The 15,219-nt window shown below is 58.1% G+C and overlaps 1 protein-coding gene across 9 annotated transcripts in view; it reads left to right on the top strand.

Annotated features, from left to right (window-relative positions):
• Positions 1 to 15,219, top strand: part of KCNT1 (potassium sodium-activated channel subfamily T member 1) — a 489,153-nt gene that overhangs the window by 262,358 nt on the left and 211,576 nt on the right. For all 9 annotated transcript variants that reach the window (XM_068249213.1, XM_068249212.1, XM_068249206.1 and 6 more), the window contains one exon: positions 285 to 379. In XM_068249213.1, the coding sequence (XP_068105314.1) occupies positions 285 to 379 (95 nt within the window). The remainder of the gene's footprint in view (positions 1 to 284; positions 380 to 15,219) is intronic.

Here is a 15,219-nt window from a genome sequence, read left to right as displayed (position 1 = left end):
ACACACACACACTGTACACACACACACACACACACTGTACACACACACACCTTTATTTCCACTATATTATCCTCTGCATTGTTCTGTATTTAGTATTTTCAGTTTGTCTTGGGGAGTTATGCATGTTTGACACTCCCCTTCTCCTCCCTCCTAATAATTGCACCGCCCATGAGGATCATCTAGCAGAGCAGAGAAGGAGCTTGAAAAAATATATGGGGGGGGCATCAAGGTGCTTGAACCTCCTGCTAGAGTTACTCATAATGATGTTTACTATATGTTTTCAGAATGATCTGCATCGTGCTATTCAGAGGACGCAGTCCGCCATGTTTAATCAGGTGATCATCCTGATCTGCACTCTTCTCTGCCTCGTGTTCACAGGGTAAGGACTCTTTCTGTCTCTCCATATCGTCTTAATATGATGTTTCTAAACCAGTTCCTTTCAATTATGACACTTAGTTGAAATTACTTTATTTTGGGGGTACAATCTCCCGGCTCTACACCCCTGCGGTCAGGTCAGATTTTACCACTTTCTCTCCGGTTCCGACTCCTGAGCAGCAACTTACAAAGTAGTTCCGCCAGCCCAGAGCTTGTACTTTTCAAAAATTTCCTGCAGTCTTGGCGTCTCCCAGATTTTCCACCTCCACTCCCACTCTGATGCTGCTCCTCTCTGCCAATCCCTACTGACCTCTGCTGTCCGCCTCATCCACCTCTCCTCCCGCTCCTCTGAGGCAGCCCCTCTCTGCCAATCCCTACTGACCTCTGCTGCCCATCTAATCCACCTCTCCTCCCACTCCTCTGATGCTTCCCCTCTCTGTCAATCCCTACTGACCTCTCCTGCTCATCTCATCCACCTCTCCTCCCGCCCCTCTGATGCTGCCCCTCTCTGCCAATCCCTACTGACCTTTGCTGCCCATCTCATCCACCTCTCCTCCCGCTCCTCTGATGCTGCCCCTCTCTGCCAATCCCTACTGACCTCTGCTGCCCGCCTCATCCACCTCTCCTCCCACTCCTCTGATGTTGCCCCTCTCTGCCAATCCCTACTGACCTCTGCTGCCCATCTCATCCACCTCTCCTCCTGCTCCTCTGATGCTGCCCATCTCTGCCAATCCCTACTGACCTCTGCTGCCCCCTCATCCACCTCTCCTCCCGCTCCTCTGATGCTGCCTCTCTGCCAATCCCTACTGACCTCTGCTGTCCGCCTCATCCACCTCTCCTCCCGCTCCTCTGAGGCAGCCCCTCTCTGCCAATCCCTACTGACCTCTGCCGCCTGCCTCATCCACCTCTCCTCCCGCTCCTCTGATGCTGCCCCTCTCTGCCAATCCCTACTGACCTCTGCTGCCCGCCTCATCCACCTCTCCTCCCGCTCCTCTGAGGCAGCCCCTCTCTGCCAATCCCTACTGACCTCTGCTGCCATGTCATCCACCTCTCCTCCGCTTCTCTGATGTTGCCTCTCTCTGCCAATCCCTACTGACCTCTGCTGCCCGCCTCATCCACCTCTCCTCCCGCTCCTCTGATGCTTCCCCTCTCTGCCAATCTCTATTGACCTCTGCTGCCTGTCTCATCCACCTCTCCTCCCGCCCCTCTGATGCTGCCCCTCTCTGCCAATCTCTGACCTCTGCTGCCATGTCATCCACCTCTCCTCCGCTCCTCTGATGTTGCCCCTCTCTGCCAATCCCTACTGACCTCTGCTGCCCCCCTTATCCATCTCTCCTCCCGCTCCTCTGATGCTGATCCTCTCTGCCAATCCCTACTGACCTCTGCTACCCATCTCCTCCACCTCTCCTTCTGCTCCTCTGATGCTGCCCCTCTCTGCCAATCCCTACTGACCTCCGCTGCCCATCTCATTTACCTCTCCTCCCGCTCCTCTGATGCTGCTCCTCTCAGCCAATCCCTACTGACCTCCGCTGCCCATCTCATCCACCTCTCCTCACGCTCCTCTGATGCTGCCCCTCTCTGCCGAACCCTACTGACCTCCGCTGCCCGCCTCATCCACCTCTCCTCCCGATCCTCTGATGCAGCCTCTCTCTGCCAATCCCTACTGACCTCTGCTGCCCGCCTCATCCACCTCTCCTCCCGCTCCTCTGATGCTGATCCTCTCTGCCAATCCCTACTGTCCTCTGCTGCCCATCTCCTCCACCTCTCCTCCTGCTCCTCTGATGCTGCCCCTCTCTGCCAATCCCTACTGACCTCTGCTGCCCATCTCCTCCACCTCTCCTCCCGCTCCTCTGATGCTGCTCCTCTCTGCCAATCCCTACTGACCTCTGCTGCCTCTCTCATCCACCTCTCCTCCCGCTCCTCTGATGCTGCCCCTCTCTGCCAATCCCTACTGACCTCTGCTGCCCGTCTCATCCACCTCTCCTCCCGCTCCTCTGATGCTGCCCCTCTCTGCCAATCCCTACTGACTTCTGCAGCCCGTCTCATCCACCTCTCCTCCCGCTCCTCTGATGCTGCTCCTCTCTGCCAATCCCTACTGACCTCCGCTGCCCATCTCATTTACCTCTCCTCCCGCTCCTCTGATGCTGCTCCTCTCTGCCAATCCCTACTGACCTCTGCTGCCCATCTCATTTACCTCTCCTCCCGCTCCTCTTATGCTGCCCCTCTCTGCCAATCCCTACTGACCTCTGCTGCCCATCTCATCCACCTCTCCTCCCGCCCCTCTGATGCTGCCCCTCTCTGCCAATCTCTACTGACCTCTGCTGCCATGTCATCCACCTCTCCTCCGCTCCTCTGATGTTGCCCCTCTCTGCCAATCCCTACTGACCTCTGCTGCCCCCCTTATCCACCTCTCCTCCCACTCCTCTGATGCTGCCCCTCTCTGCCAATCCCTACTGACCTCTGCTGCCCATCTCATACATCTCTCCTCCCACTCCTCTGATGCTGCCCCTCTCTGCCAATCCCTACTGACCTCTGCTGCCCATCTCATACACCTCTCCTCCCACTCCTCTGATGCTGCTCCTCTCTGCCAATCTCTACTGACTTCTGCAGCCCGTCTCATCTACCTCTCCTTCTGCTCCTCTGATGCTGCCCCTCTCTGCCAATCCCTACTGACTTCTGCAGCCCGTCTCATCCACCTCTCCTCCTCCCGCTCCTCTGATGCTGCCCCTCTCTGCCAATCCCTACTGACCTCTGCTGCCCGCCTCATCCACCTCTCCTCCCGCTCCTCTGATGCTGCTCCTCTCAGCCAATCCCTACTGACCTCCGCTGCCGGTCTCATACACCTCTCCTCCCGCTCCTCTGATGCTGCTTCTCTCTGCCAATCCCTATTGACCTCTGCTACCTGCCTCATCCACCTCTCCTCCCGCTCCTCTGCTTCCTCTCTGCCAATCCCTACTGACCTCTGCTGCCCGCCTCATCCACCTCTCCTTCTGCTCCTCTGATGCTGCCCCTCTCTGCTAATCCCTACTGACCTCTGCTGCCCGCCTCATCCACCTCTCCTCCCGCTCCTCTGATGCTGCTCCTCTCTGCCAATCCCTACTGACCTCTGCTACCCATCTCCTCCACCTCTCCTTCTGCTCCTCTGATGCTGCCCCTCTCTGCCAATCCCTACTGACCTCCGCTGCCCATCTCATTTACCTCTCCTCCCGCTCCTCTGATGCTGCTCCTCTCAGCCAATCCCTACTGACCTCCGCTGCCCATCTCATCCACCTCTCCTTCTGCTCCTCTGATGCTGCCCCTCTCAGCCAATCCCTACTGACTTCTGCAGCCCGTCTCATCCACCTCTCCTCCCGCTCCTCTGATGCTGCCCCTCTCTGCCAATCCCTACTGACCTCTGCTGCCCGTCTCATCCACCTCTCCTCCCGCTCCTCTGATGCAGCTCCTCTCTGCCAATCCCTACTGACCTCTGCTGCCCATCTCATCCACCTCTCCTCCCACTGCTCTGATGCAGCCCCTCTCTGCCAATCCCTACTGACCTCTGCTGCCCGTCTCATCCACCTCTCCTCCCGCTCCTCTGATGCTGCCCCTCTCTGCAAATCCCTACTGACTTCTGCTGCCCATCTCATCCACCTCTCCTCCCGCTCCTCTGATGCAGCTCCTCTCTGCCAATCCCTACTGACCTCTGCTGCCCATCTCATCCACCTCTCCTCCCACTGCTCTGATGCAGCCCCTCTCTGCCAATCCCTAATGACCTCTGCTGCCCGTCTCATACACCTCTCCTCCAGCTCCTCTGATGCTGCTCCTCTCTGCCAATCCCTACTGACCTCTGCTGCCCGTCTCATCCACCTCTCCTCCCGCTCCTCTGATGCAGCTCCTCTCTGCCAATCCCTACTGACCTCTGCTGCCCATCTCATCCACCTCTCCTCCCACTGCTCTGATGCAGCCCCTCTCTGCCAATCCCTACTGACCTCTGCTGCCCGTCTCATCCACCTCTCCTCCCGCTCCTCTGATGCTGCCCCTCTCTGCAAATCCCTACTGACTTCTGCTGCCCATCTCATCCACCTCTCCTCCCGCTCCTCTGATGCAGCTCCTCTCTGCCAATCCCTACTGACCTCTGCTGCCCATCTCATCCACCTCTCCTCCCACTGCTCTGATGCAGCCCCTCTCTGCCAATCCCTAATGACCTCTGCTGCCCGTCTCATACACCTCTCCTCCAGCTCCTCTGATGCTGCTCCTCTCTGCCAATCCCTACTGACCTCTGCTGCCCGTCTCATCCACCTCTCCTCCCGCTCCTCTGATGCTGCCCCTCTCTGCCAATCCCTACTGACCTCTGCTGCCCGTCTCATCCACCTCTCCTCCCGCTCCTCTGATGCTGCCCCTCTCTGCAAATCCCTACTGACTTCTGCTGCCCATCTCATCCACCTCTCCTCCCGCTCCTCTGATGCAGCTCCTCTCTGCCAATCCCTACTGACCTCTGCTGCCCATCTCATCCACCTCTCCTCCCACTGCTCTGATGCAGCCCCTCTCTGCCAATCCCTAATGACCTCTGCTGCCCGTCTCATACACCTCTCCTCCAGCTCCTCTGATGCTGCTCCTCTCTGCCAATCCCTACTGACCTCTGCTGCCCGTCTCATCCACCTCTCCTCCCGCTCCTCTGATGCTGCCCCTCTCTGCCAATCCCTACTGACCTCTGCTGCCTGTCTCATACACCTCTCCTCCCGCTCCTCTGATGCTGCTCCTCTCTGCCAATCCCTACTGACCTCCGCTGCCCATCTCATTTACCTCTCCTCCCGCTCCTCTGATGCTGCTCCTCTCAGCCAATCCCTACTGACCTCCGCTGCCCATCTCATCCACCTCTCCTTCTTCTCCTCTGATGCTGCCCCTCTCAGCCAATCCCTACTGACCTCTGCTGCTCATCTCATTCACCTCTCCTCCCACTCCTCTGATGCTGCCCCTCTCTGCCAATCCCTACTGACCTCTGCTGCCCATCTTATCCACCTCTCCTTCTGCTCCTCTGATGCTGCCCCTCTCTGCCAATCCCTACTGACCTCTGCTGCCTGTCTCATCCACCTCTCCTCCCGCTCCTCTGATGCTGCCCCTCTCTGCCAATCCCTACTGACCTCTGCTGCCTGTCTCATCCACCTCTCCTCCTGCTCCTCTGATGCTGCCCCTCTCTACCAATCCCTACTGACCTCTACTGCCCACCTTATCCACCTCTCCTCCCGCTCCTCTGATGCTGCTCCTCTCTGCCAATCCCTACTGACCTCTGCTGCCCGTCTCATCCACCTCTCCTCCCACTCCTCTGATGCTGCCCCTCTCTGCCAATCCCTACTGACCTCTGCTGCCCGTCTCATCCACCTCTTTCCCCTCTCCTCTGATGCTGCTCCTCTCTGCCAATCCCTACTGACCTCTGCTTCCCATCTCATCCACCTCTCCTCCCGCTCCTCTGATGCTGCTCCTCTCTGCCAATCCCTACTGACCTCTGCTGCCCATCTCATCCACCTCTCCTCCCGCTCCTCTGATGCTGCCCCTCTCTGCCAATCCCTACTGACCTCCGCTGCCCATCTCATTTACCTCTCCTCCCGCTCCTCTGATGCTGCCCCTCTCTGCCAATCCCTACTGACCTCTGCTGCCCGTCTCATCCACCTCTCCTCCCGCTCCTCTGATGCTGCCCCTCTCTGCCAATCCCTACTGACTTCTGCAGCCCGTCTCATCCACCTCTCCTCCCGCTCCTCTGATGCTGCTCCTCTCTGCCAATCCCTACTGACCTCTGCTGCCCATCTCATTTACCTCTCCTCCCGCTCCTCTTATGCTGCCCCTCTCTGCCAATCCCTACTGACCTCTGCTGCCCATCTCATACATCTCTCCTCCCACTCCTCTGATGCTGCCCCTCTCTGCCAATCTCTACTGACTTCTGCAGCCCGTCTCATCCACCTCTCCTCCCGCTCCTCTGATGCTGCTCCTCTCAGCCAATCCCTACTGACCTCCGCTGCCGGTCTCATCCACCTCTCCTCCCGCTCCTCTGATGCTGCTTCTCTCTGCCAATCCCTATTGACCTCTGCTACCTGCCTCATCCACCTCTCCTCCCGCTCCTCTAATGCTTCCTCTCTGCCAATCCCTACTGACCTCTGCTGCCCGCCTCATCCACCTCTCCTTTTGCTCCTCTGATGCTGCCCCTCTCTGCCAATCCCTACTGACCTCTGCAGCCCGTCTCATCCACCTCTCCTCCCGCCCCTCTGATGCTGCTCCTCTCTGCCAATCCCTACTGACCTCTGCTGCCCATCTCATCCACCTCTCCTCCGGCTCCTCTGAGGCTGCCCCTCTCTGCCAATCCCTACTGACTTCTGCTGCCCATCTCATCCACCTCTCCTCCCTCTCCTCTAATGCTTCCTCTCTGCCAATCCCTACTGACTTCTGCTGCCCATCTCATCCACCTCTCCTCCCACTGCTCTGATGCAGCCCCTCTCTGCCAATCCCTACTGACCTCTGCTGCCCGTCTCATCCACCTCTCCTCCCGCTCCTCTGATGCTGCCCCTCTCTGCCAATCCCTACTGACTTCTGCTGCCCATCTCATCCACCTCTCCTCCCGCTCCTCTAATGCTTCCTCTCTGCCAATCCCTACTGACTTCTGCTGCCCATCTCATCCACCTCTCCTCCCGCTCCTCTGATGCTGCCCCTCTCTGCCAATCCCTACTGACCTCTGCTGCCTGTCTCATCCACCTCTCCTCCCGCTCCTCTGATGCAGCTCCTCTCTGCCAATCCCTACTGACCTCTGCTGCCCATCTCATCCACCTCTTCTCCCACTGCTCTGATGCAGCCCCTCTATGCCAATCCCTACTGACCTCTGCTGCCCGTCTCATACACCTCTCCCGATCCTCTGATGCTGCTCCTCCCTGCCATTCCCTACTGACCTCTGCTGCCCGTCTCATCCACCTCTCCTCCCGCTCCTCTGATGCTGCCCCTCTCTGCCAATCCCTACTGACCTCTGCTGCCTGTCTCATACACCTCTCCTCCCGCTCCTCTGATGCTGCTCCTCTCTGCCAATCCCTACTGACCTCCGCTGCCCATCTCATTTACCTCTCCTCCCGCTCCTCTGATGCTGCTCCTCTCAGCCAATCCCTACTGACCTCCGCTGCCATCTCATCCACCTCTCCTTCTGCTCCTCTGATGCTGCCCCTCTCAGCCAATCCCTACTGACCTCTGCTGCCCATCTCATTCACCTCTCCTCCCACTCCTCTGATGCTGCCCCTCTCTGCCAATCCCTACTGACCTCTGCTGCCCATCTCATCCACCTCTCCTTCTGCTCCTCTGATGCTGCCCCTCTCTGCCAATCCCTACTGACCTCTACTGCCTGTCTCATCCACCTCTCCTCCCGCTCCTCTGATGCTGCTCCTCTCTGCCAATCCCTACTGACCTCTGCTGCCCGTCTCATCCACCTCTCCTCCCACTCCTCTGATGCTGCTCCTCTCTGCCAATCCCTACTGACCTCTGCTGCCCATCTCATCCACCTCTCCTCCGGCTCCTCTGATGCTGCCCCTCTCTGCCAATCCCTACTGACTTCTGCTGCCCATCTCATCCACCTCTCCTCCCGCTCCTCTAATGCTTCCTCTCTGCCAATCCCTACTGACTTCTGCTGCCCATCTCATCCACCTCTCCTCCCGCTCCTCTGATGCTGCCCCTCTCTGCCAATCCCTACTGACCCCTGCTGCCCATCTCATCCACCTCTCCTCCCGCTCCTCTGATGCTGCCCCTCTCTGCCAATCCCTACTGACCTCTGCTGCCCGTCTCATCCACCTCTCCTCCCACTGCTCTGATGCAGCCCCTCTCTGCTAATCCCTACTGACCTCTGCTGCCCCTCTCTTCCCGCTCCTCTGATGCTGCCCCTCTCTGCCAATCCCTACTGACTTCTGCTGCCCATCTCATCCACCTCTCCTCCCGCTCCTCTAATGCTTCCTCTCTGCCAATCCCTACTGACTTCTGCTGCCCATCTCATCCACCTCTCCTCCCGCTCCTCTGATGCTGCCCCTCTCTACCAATCCCTACTGACCTCTGCTGCCCGTCTCATCCACCTCTCCTCCCGCTCCTCTGATGCAGCTCCTCTCTGCCAATCCCTACTGACCTCTGCTGCCCATCTCATCCACCTCTCCTCCCACTGCTCTGATGCAGCCCCTCTCTGCCAATCCCTACTGACCTCTGCTGCCCGTCTCATACACCTCTCCCGATCCTCTGATGCTGCTCCTCTCTGCCAATCCCTACTGACCTCTGCTGCCCGTCTCATCCACCTCTCCTCCCGCTCCTCTGATGCTGCCCCTCTCTGCCAATCCCTACTGACCTCTGCTGCCTGTCTCATACACCTCTCCTCCCGCTCCTCTGATGCTGCTCCTCTCTGCCAATCCCTACTGACCTCCGCTGCCCATCTCATTTACCTCTCCTCCCGCTCCTCTGATGCTGCTCCTCTCAGCCAATCCCTACTGACCTCCGCTGCCATCTCATCCACCTCTCCTTCTGCTCCTCTGATGCTGCCCCTCTCAGCCAATCCCTACTGACCTCTGCTGCCCATCTCATTCACCTCTCCTTCTGCTCCTCTGATGCTGCCCCTCTCTGCCAATCCCTACTGACCTCTGCTGCCCATCTCATCCACCTCTCCTTCTGCTCCTCTGATGCTGCCCCTCTCTGCCAATCCCTACTGACCTCTACTGCCTGTCTCATCCACCTCTCCTCCCACTCCTCTGATGCTGCCCCTCTCTGCCAATCCCTACTGACCTCTGCTGCCCACCTTATCCATCTCTCCTCCCACTCCTCTGATGCTGCCACTCTCTGCCAATCCCTACTGACCTCTGCTGCCCGTCTCATCCACCTCTCCTCCTGCTCCTCTGATGCTGCCCCTCTCTGCCAATCCCTACTGACCTCTGCTGCCCGTCTCATCCACCTCTTTCCCCTCTCCTCTGATGCTGCTCCTCTCTGCCAATCCCTACTGACCTCTGCTGCCCATCTCATCCACCTCTCCTCCCACTGCTCTGATGCTGCCCCTCTCTGCCAATCCCTACTGACCTCTGCTGCCCATCTCATCCACCTCTCCTTCTGCTCCTCTGATGCTGCCCCTCTCTGCCAATCCCTACTGACCTCTGCTGCCCATCTCATCCACCTTTTCTCCTGCTCCTCTGATGCTGTCCCTCTCTGCAAATCCCTACTGACCTCTGCTGCCCATCTCATCCACCTCTTCTCCTGCTCTTCTGATGCTGCTCCTCTCTGCCAATCCCTACTGACCTCCGCTGCCCATCTCATTTACCTCTCCTCCCGCTCCTCTGATGCTGCCCCTCTCTGCCAATCCCTACTGACCTCTGCTGCCTGTCTCATCCACCTCTCCTCCCCCTCCTCTGATGCTGCCCCTCTCTGCCAATCCCTACTGACCTCTGCTGCCTGTCTCATCCACCTCTCCTCCCGCTGCTCTGATGCTGCCCCTCTCTGCCAATCCCTACTGACCTCTGCTGCCCATCTCATCCACCTCTCCTCCCGCTCCTCTGATGCTGCTCCTCTCTGCCAATCCCTACTGACCTCTGCTTCCTGTCTCATCCACCTCTTTCCCCTCTCCTCTGATGCAGCCCCTCTCTGCAAATCCCTACTGACCTCTGCTGCTCATCTCATCCTCCTCTCCTCCCGCTCCTTTGATGCTGCTCCTCTCTGCCAATCCCTACTGACCTCTGCTGCCCATCTCATCCACCTCTCCTCCTGCTCCTCTGACGCTGCCCCTCTCTGCCAATCCCTACTGACCTCTGCTGCCCGCCTCATCCACCTCTCCTCCTGCTCCTCTGATGCTGGCCCTCTCCACCAATCTCTACTGAGCTCTGCTGCCCACCTCATCCACCTCTCCTCCCGCTCCTCTGATGCTGCCCCTCTCTGCCAATCCCTACTGACCTCTGCTGCCCATCTCAACCACCTCTCTTCCTGCTCCTCTGATGCTGCTCCTCTCTGCCAATCCCTACTGACCTCTGCTGCCCATCTCATCCACCTCTCCTCCGGCTCCTCTGATGCTGCCCCTCTCTGCCAATCCCTACTGACTTCTGCTGCCCATCTCATCCACCTCTCCTCCCGCTCCTCTAATGCTTCCTCTCTGCCAATCCCTACTGACTTCTGCTGCCCATCTCATCCACCTCTCCTCCCGCTCCTCTGATGCTGCCCCTCTCTGCCAATCCCTACTGACCCCTGCTGCCCATCTCATCCACCTCTCCTCCCGCTCCTCTGATGCTGCCCCTCTCTGCCAATCCCTACTGACCTCTGCTGCCCGTCTCATCCACCTCTCCTCCCACTGCTCTGATGCAGCCCCTCTCTGCTAATCCCTACTGACCTCTGCTGCCCCTCTCTTCCCGCTCCTCTGATGCTGCCCCTCTCAGCCAATCCCTACTGACTTCTGCTGCCCATCTCATCCACCTCTCCTCCCGCTCCTCTAATGCTTCCTCTCTGCCAATCCCTACTGACTTCTGCTGCCCATCTCATCCACCTCTCCTCCCGCTCCTCTGATGCTGCCCCTCTCTACCAATCCCTACTGACCTCTGCTGCCCGTCTCATCCACCTCTCCTCCCGCTCCTCTGATGCAGCTCCTCTCTGCCAATCCCTACTGACCTCTGCTGCCCATCTCATCCACCTCTCCTCCCACTGCTCTGATGCAGCCCCTCTCTGCCAATCCCTACTGACCTCTGCTGCCCGTCTCATATACCTCTCCCGATCCTCTGATGCTGCTCCTCTCTGCCAATCCCTACTGACCTCTGCTGCCCGTCTCATCCACCTCTCCTCCCGCTCCTCTGATGCTGCCCCTCTCTGCCAATCCCTACTGACCTCTGCTGCCTGTCTCATACACCTCTCCTCCCGCTCCTCTGATGCTGCTCCTCTCTGCCAATCCCTACTGACCTCCGCTGCCCATCTCATTTACCTCTCCTCCCGCTCCTCTGATGCTGCTCCTCTCAGCCAATCCCTACTGACCTCCGCTGCCATCTCATCCACCTCTCCTTCTGCTCCTCTGATGCTGCCCCTCTCAGCCAATCCCTACTGACCTCTGCTGCCCATCTCATTCACCTCTCCTTCTGCTCCTCTGATGCTGCCCCTCTCTGCCAATCCCTACTGACCTCTGCTGCCCATCTCATCCACCTCTCCTTCTGCTCCTCTGATGCTGCCCCTCTCTGCCAATCCCTACTGACCTCTACTGCCTGTCTCATCCACCTCTCCTCCCACTCCTCTGATGCTGCCCCTCTCTGCCAATCCCTACTGACCTCTGCTGCCCACCTTATCCATCTCTCCTCCCACTCCTCTGATGCTGCCACTCTCTGCCAATCCCTACTGACCTCTGCTGCCCGTCTCATCCACCTCTCCTCCTGCTCCTCTGATGCTGCCCCTCTCTGCCAATCCCTACTGACCTCTGCTGCCCGTCTCATCCACCTCTTTCCCCTCTCCTCTGATGCTGCTCCTCTCTGCCAATCCCTACTGACCTCTGCTGCCCATCTCATCCACCTCTCCTCCCACTGCTCTGATGCTGCCCCTCTCTGCCAATCCCTACTGACCTCTGCTGCCCATCTCATCCACCTCTCCTTCTGCTCCTCTGATGCTGCCCCTCTCTGCCAATCCCTACTGACCTCTGCTGCCCATCTCATCCACCTTTTCTCCTGCTCCTCTGATGCTGTCCCTCTCTGCAAATCCCTACTGACCTCTGCTGCCCATCTCATCCACCTCTTCTCCTGCTCTTCTGATGCTGCTCCTCTCTGCCAATCCCTACTGACCTCCGCTGCCCATCTCATTTACCTCTCCTCCCGCTCCTCTGATGCTGCCCCTCTCTGCCAATCCCTACTGACCTCTGCTGCCTGTCTCATCCACCTCTCCTCCCCCTCCTCTGATGCTGCCCCTCTCTGCCAATCCCTACTGACCTCTGCTGCCTGTCTCATCCACCTCTCCTCCCGCTCCTCTGACGCTGCCCCTCTCTGCCAATCCCTACTGACCTCTGCTGCCCATCTAATCCACCTCTCCTCCCACTCTGATGCTGCCCCTCTCTACCAATCCCTACTGACCTCTGCTGCCTGTCTCATCCACCTCTCCTCCCCCTCCTCTGATGCTGCCCCTCTCTGCCAATCCCTACTGACCTCTGCTGCCTGTCTCATCCACCTCTCCTCCCGCTGCTCTGATGCTGCCCCTCTCTGCCAATCCCTACTGACCTCTGCTGCCCATCTCATCCACCTCTCCTCCCGCTCCTCTGATGCTGCTCCTCTCTGCCAATCCCTACTGACCTCTGCTTCCTGTCTCATCCACCTCTTTCCCCTCTCCTCTGATGCAGCCCCTCTCTGCAAATCCCTACTGACCTCTGCTGCTCATCTCATCCTCCTCTCCTCCCGCTCCTTTGATGCTGCTCCTCTCTGCCAATCCCTACTGACCTCTGCTGCCCATCTCATCCACCTCTCCTTCTGCTCCTCTGATGCTGCCTCTCATCCACCTCTCCTCCCACTGCTCTGATGCTGCCCCTCTCTGCCAATCCCTACTGACCTCTGCTGCCCATCTCATCCACCTCTCCTTCTGCTCCTCTGATGCTGCCCCTCTCTGCCAATCCCTACTGACCTCTGCTGCCCATCTCATCCACCTTTTCTCCTGCTCCTCTGATGCTGTCCCTCTCTGCAAATCCCTACTGACCTCTGCTGCCCATCTCATCCACCTCTTCTCCTGCTCTTCTGATGCTGCTCCTCTCTGCCAATCCCTACTGACCTCCGCTGCCCATCTCATTTACCTCTCCTCCCGCTCCTCTGATGCTGCCCCTCTCTGCCAATCCCTACTGACCTCTGCTGCCTGTCTCATCCACCTCTCCTCCCCCTCCTCTGATGCTGCCCCTCTCTGCCAATCCCTACTGACCTCTGCTGCCTGTCTCATCCACCTCTCCTCCCGCTCCTCTGACGCTGCCCCTCTCTGCCAATCCCTACTGACCTCTGCTGCCCATCTAATCCACCTCTCCTCCCACTCTGATGCTGCCCCTCTCTACCAATCCCTACTGACCTCTGCTGCCTGTCTCATCCACCTCTCCTCCCCCTCCTCTGATGCTGCCCCTCTCTGCCAATCCCTACTGACCTCTGCTGCCTGTCTCATCCACCTCTCCTCCCGCTGCTCTGATGCTGCCCCTCTCTGCCAATCCCTACTGACCTCTGCTGCCCATCTCATCCACCTCTCCTCCCGCTCCTCTGATGCTGCTCCTCTCTGCCAATCCCTACTGACCTCTGCTTCCTGTCTCATCCACCTCTTTCCCCTCTCCTCTGATGCAGCCCCTCTCTGCAAATCCCTACTGACCTCTGCTGCTCATCTCATCCTCCTCTCCTCCCGCTCCTTTGATGCTGCTCCTCTCTGCCAATCCCTACTGACCTCTGCTGCCCATCTCATCCACCTCTCCTCCTGCTCCTCTGACGCTGCCCCTCTCTGCCAATCCCTACTGACCTCTGCTGCCCGCCTCATCCACCTCTCCTCCTGCTCCTCTGATGCTGGCCCTCTCCACCAATCTCTACTGAGCTCTGCTGCCCACCTCATCCACCTCTCCTCCCGCTCCTCTGATGCTGCCCCTCTCTGCCAATCCCTACTGACCTCTGCTGCCCATCTCAACCACCTCTCTTCCTGCTCCTCTGATGCTGCTCCTCTCTGCCAATCCCTACTGACCTCTGCTGCCCATCTCATCCACCTCTCTTCCTGCTCCTCTGATGCTGCTCCTCTCTGCCAATCCCTATTGACCTCTGCTACCCGCCTCATCCACCTCTCCTCCGCCTGCCCTGATGCTGCCTCTCTGCCAATCCCTACTGACCTCTGCTGCCCATCTTATCCACCTCTCCTCCTGCTCCTCTGATGCTGCTCCTCTCTGCCAATCCCTACTGACCTCTCCTGCTCATCTCATCCACCTCTCCTCCCGCTCCTCTGATGCTGCTCCTCTCTGCCAATCCCTACTGACCTCTCCTGCTCATCTCATCCACCTCTCCTCCCGCTCCTCTGATGCTGCTTCTCTCTGCCAATCCCTATTGACCTCTGCTACCTGCCTCATCCACCTCTCCTCCCGCTCCTCTAATGCTTCCTCTCTGCCAATCCCTACTGACCTCTGCTGCCCATCTCATCCACCTCTCCTCCTGCTCCTCTGATGCTGCTCCTCTCTTCCAATCCCTATTGACCTCTCCTGCTCATCTCATCCACCTCTCCTCCCGCTCCTCTGATGCTGCCCCTCTCTGCCAATCCCTACTGACCTCTGCTGCCCATCTCATCCACCTCTCCTCCCGCTTCTCTGACGCGGCCCCTCTCTGCCAATCACCCAAAGTTTCCAGTTTAAACTTCTCATTCATACAAAGCTCTACGTAAGTTGTCACCTCCATACATTTCCTCATTAATCTTGAGACAGGATTTCCACCCAGAACCTTTGTTGTTGTTTGTTATTCTGCTGTAATTATCATATGAACATGTACCAGTATTTATGCTCCCCGATATTTGTTTCTACGATGTACAGCGCTTCAGAAAATTTTGGCGCTACATAAATTAACAGCTCCAGTGTTGTTGATTTTGGCGTGACAAGTATTTAGGGTTTTTTTTCCTACCATTTTATTTTTTGTTTTCAGTCCCTCCTGTCACAGGAGCCCTAGTGGTCAGACCGCGAAATGCCTTCCAAACTGTTCCAGCGCACGGATCGTGCAAACTCTGGTCGCAGTCAATGCGCAGGAACCGTTGGGAATTGGTCGCAGACAAATGAGAAGGGAGCCCGTGAGGTACGGTAATTACAACTTACACACTAGTTCAGGGTATAACTGCCACCATGGGACAGAGGAGCCCGCTGACTGTCTGAGCCTAGATCTA

Source organism: Hyperolius riggenbachi, chromosome 8 (assembly GCF_040937935.1).
Source record: "Hyperolius riggenbachi isolate aHypRig1 chromosome 8, aHypRig1.pri, whole genome shotgun sequence".
Lineage (NCBI taxonomy): Eukaryota > Metazoa > Chordata > Amphibia > Anura > Hyperoliidae > Hyperolius > Hyperolius riggenbachi.
Note: the sequence above shows the minus strand (reverse complement) of the source record. Positions and strands in the feature narration are given on the sequence as shown.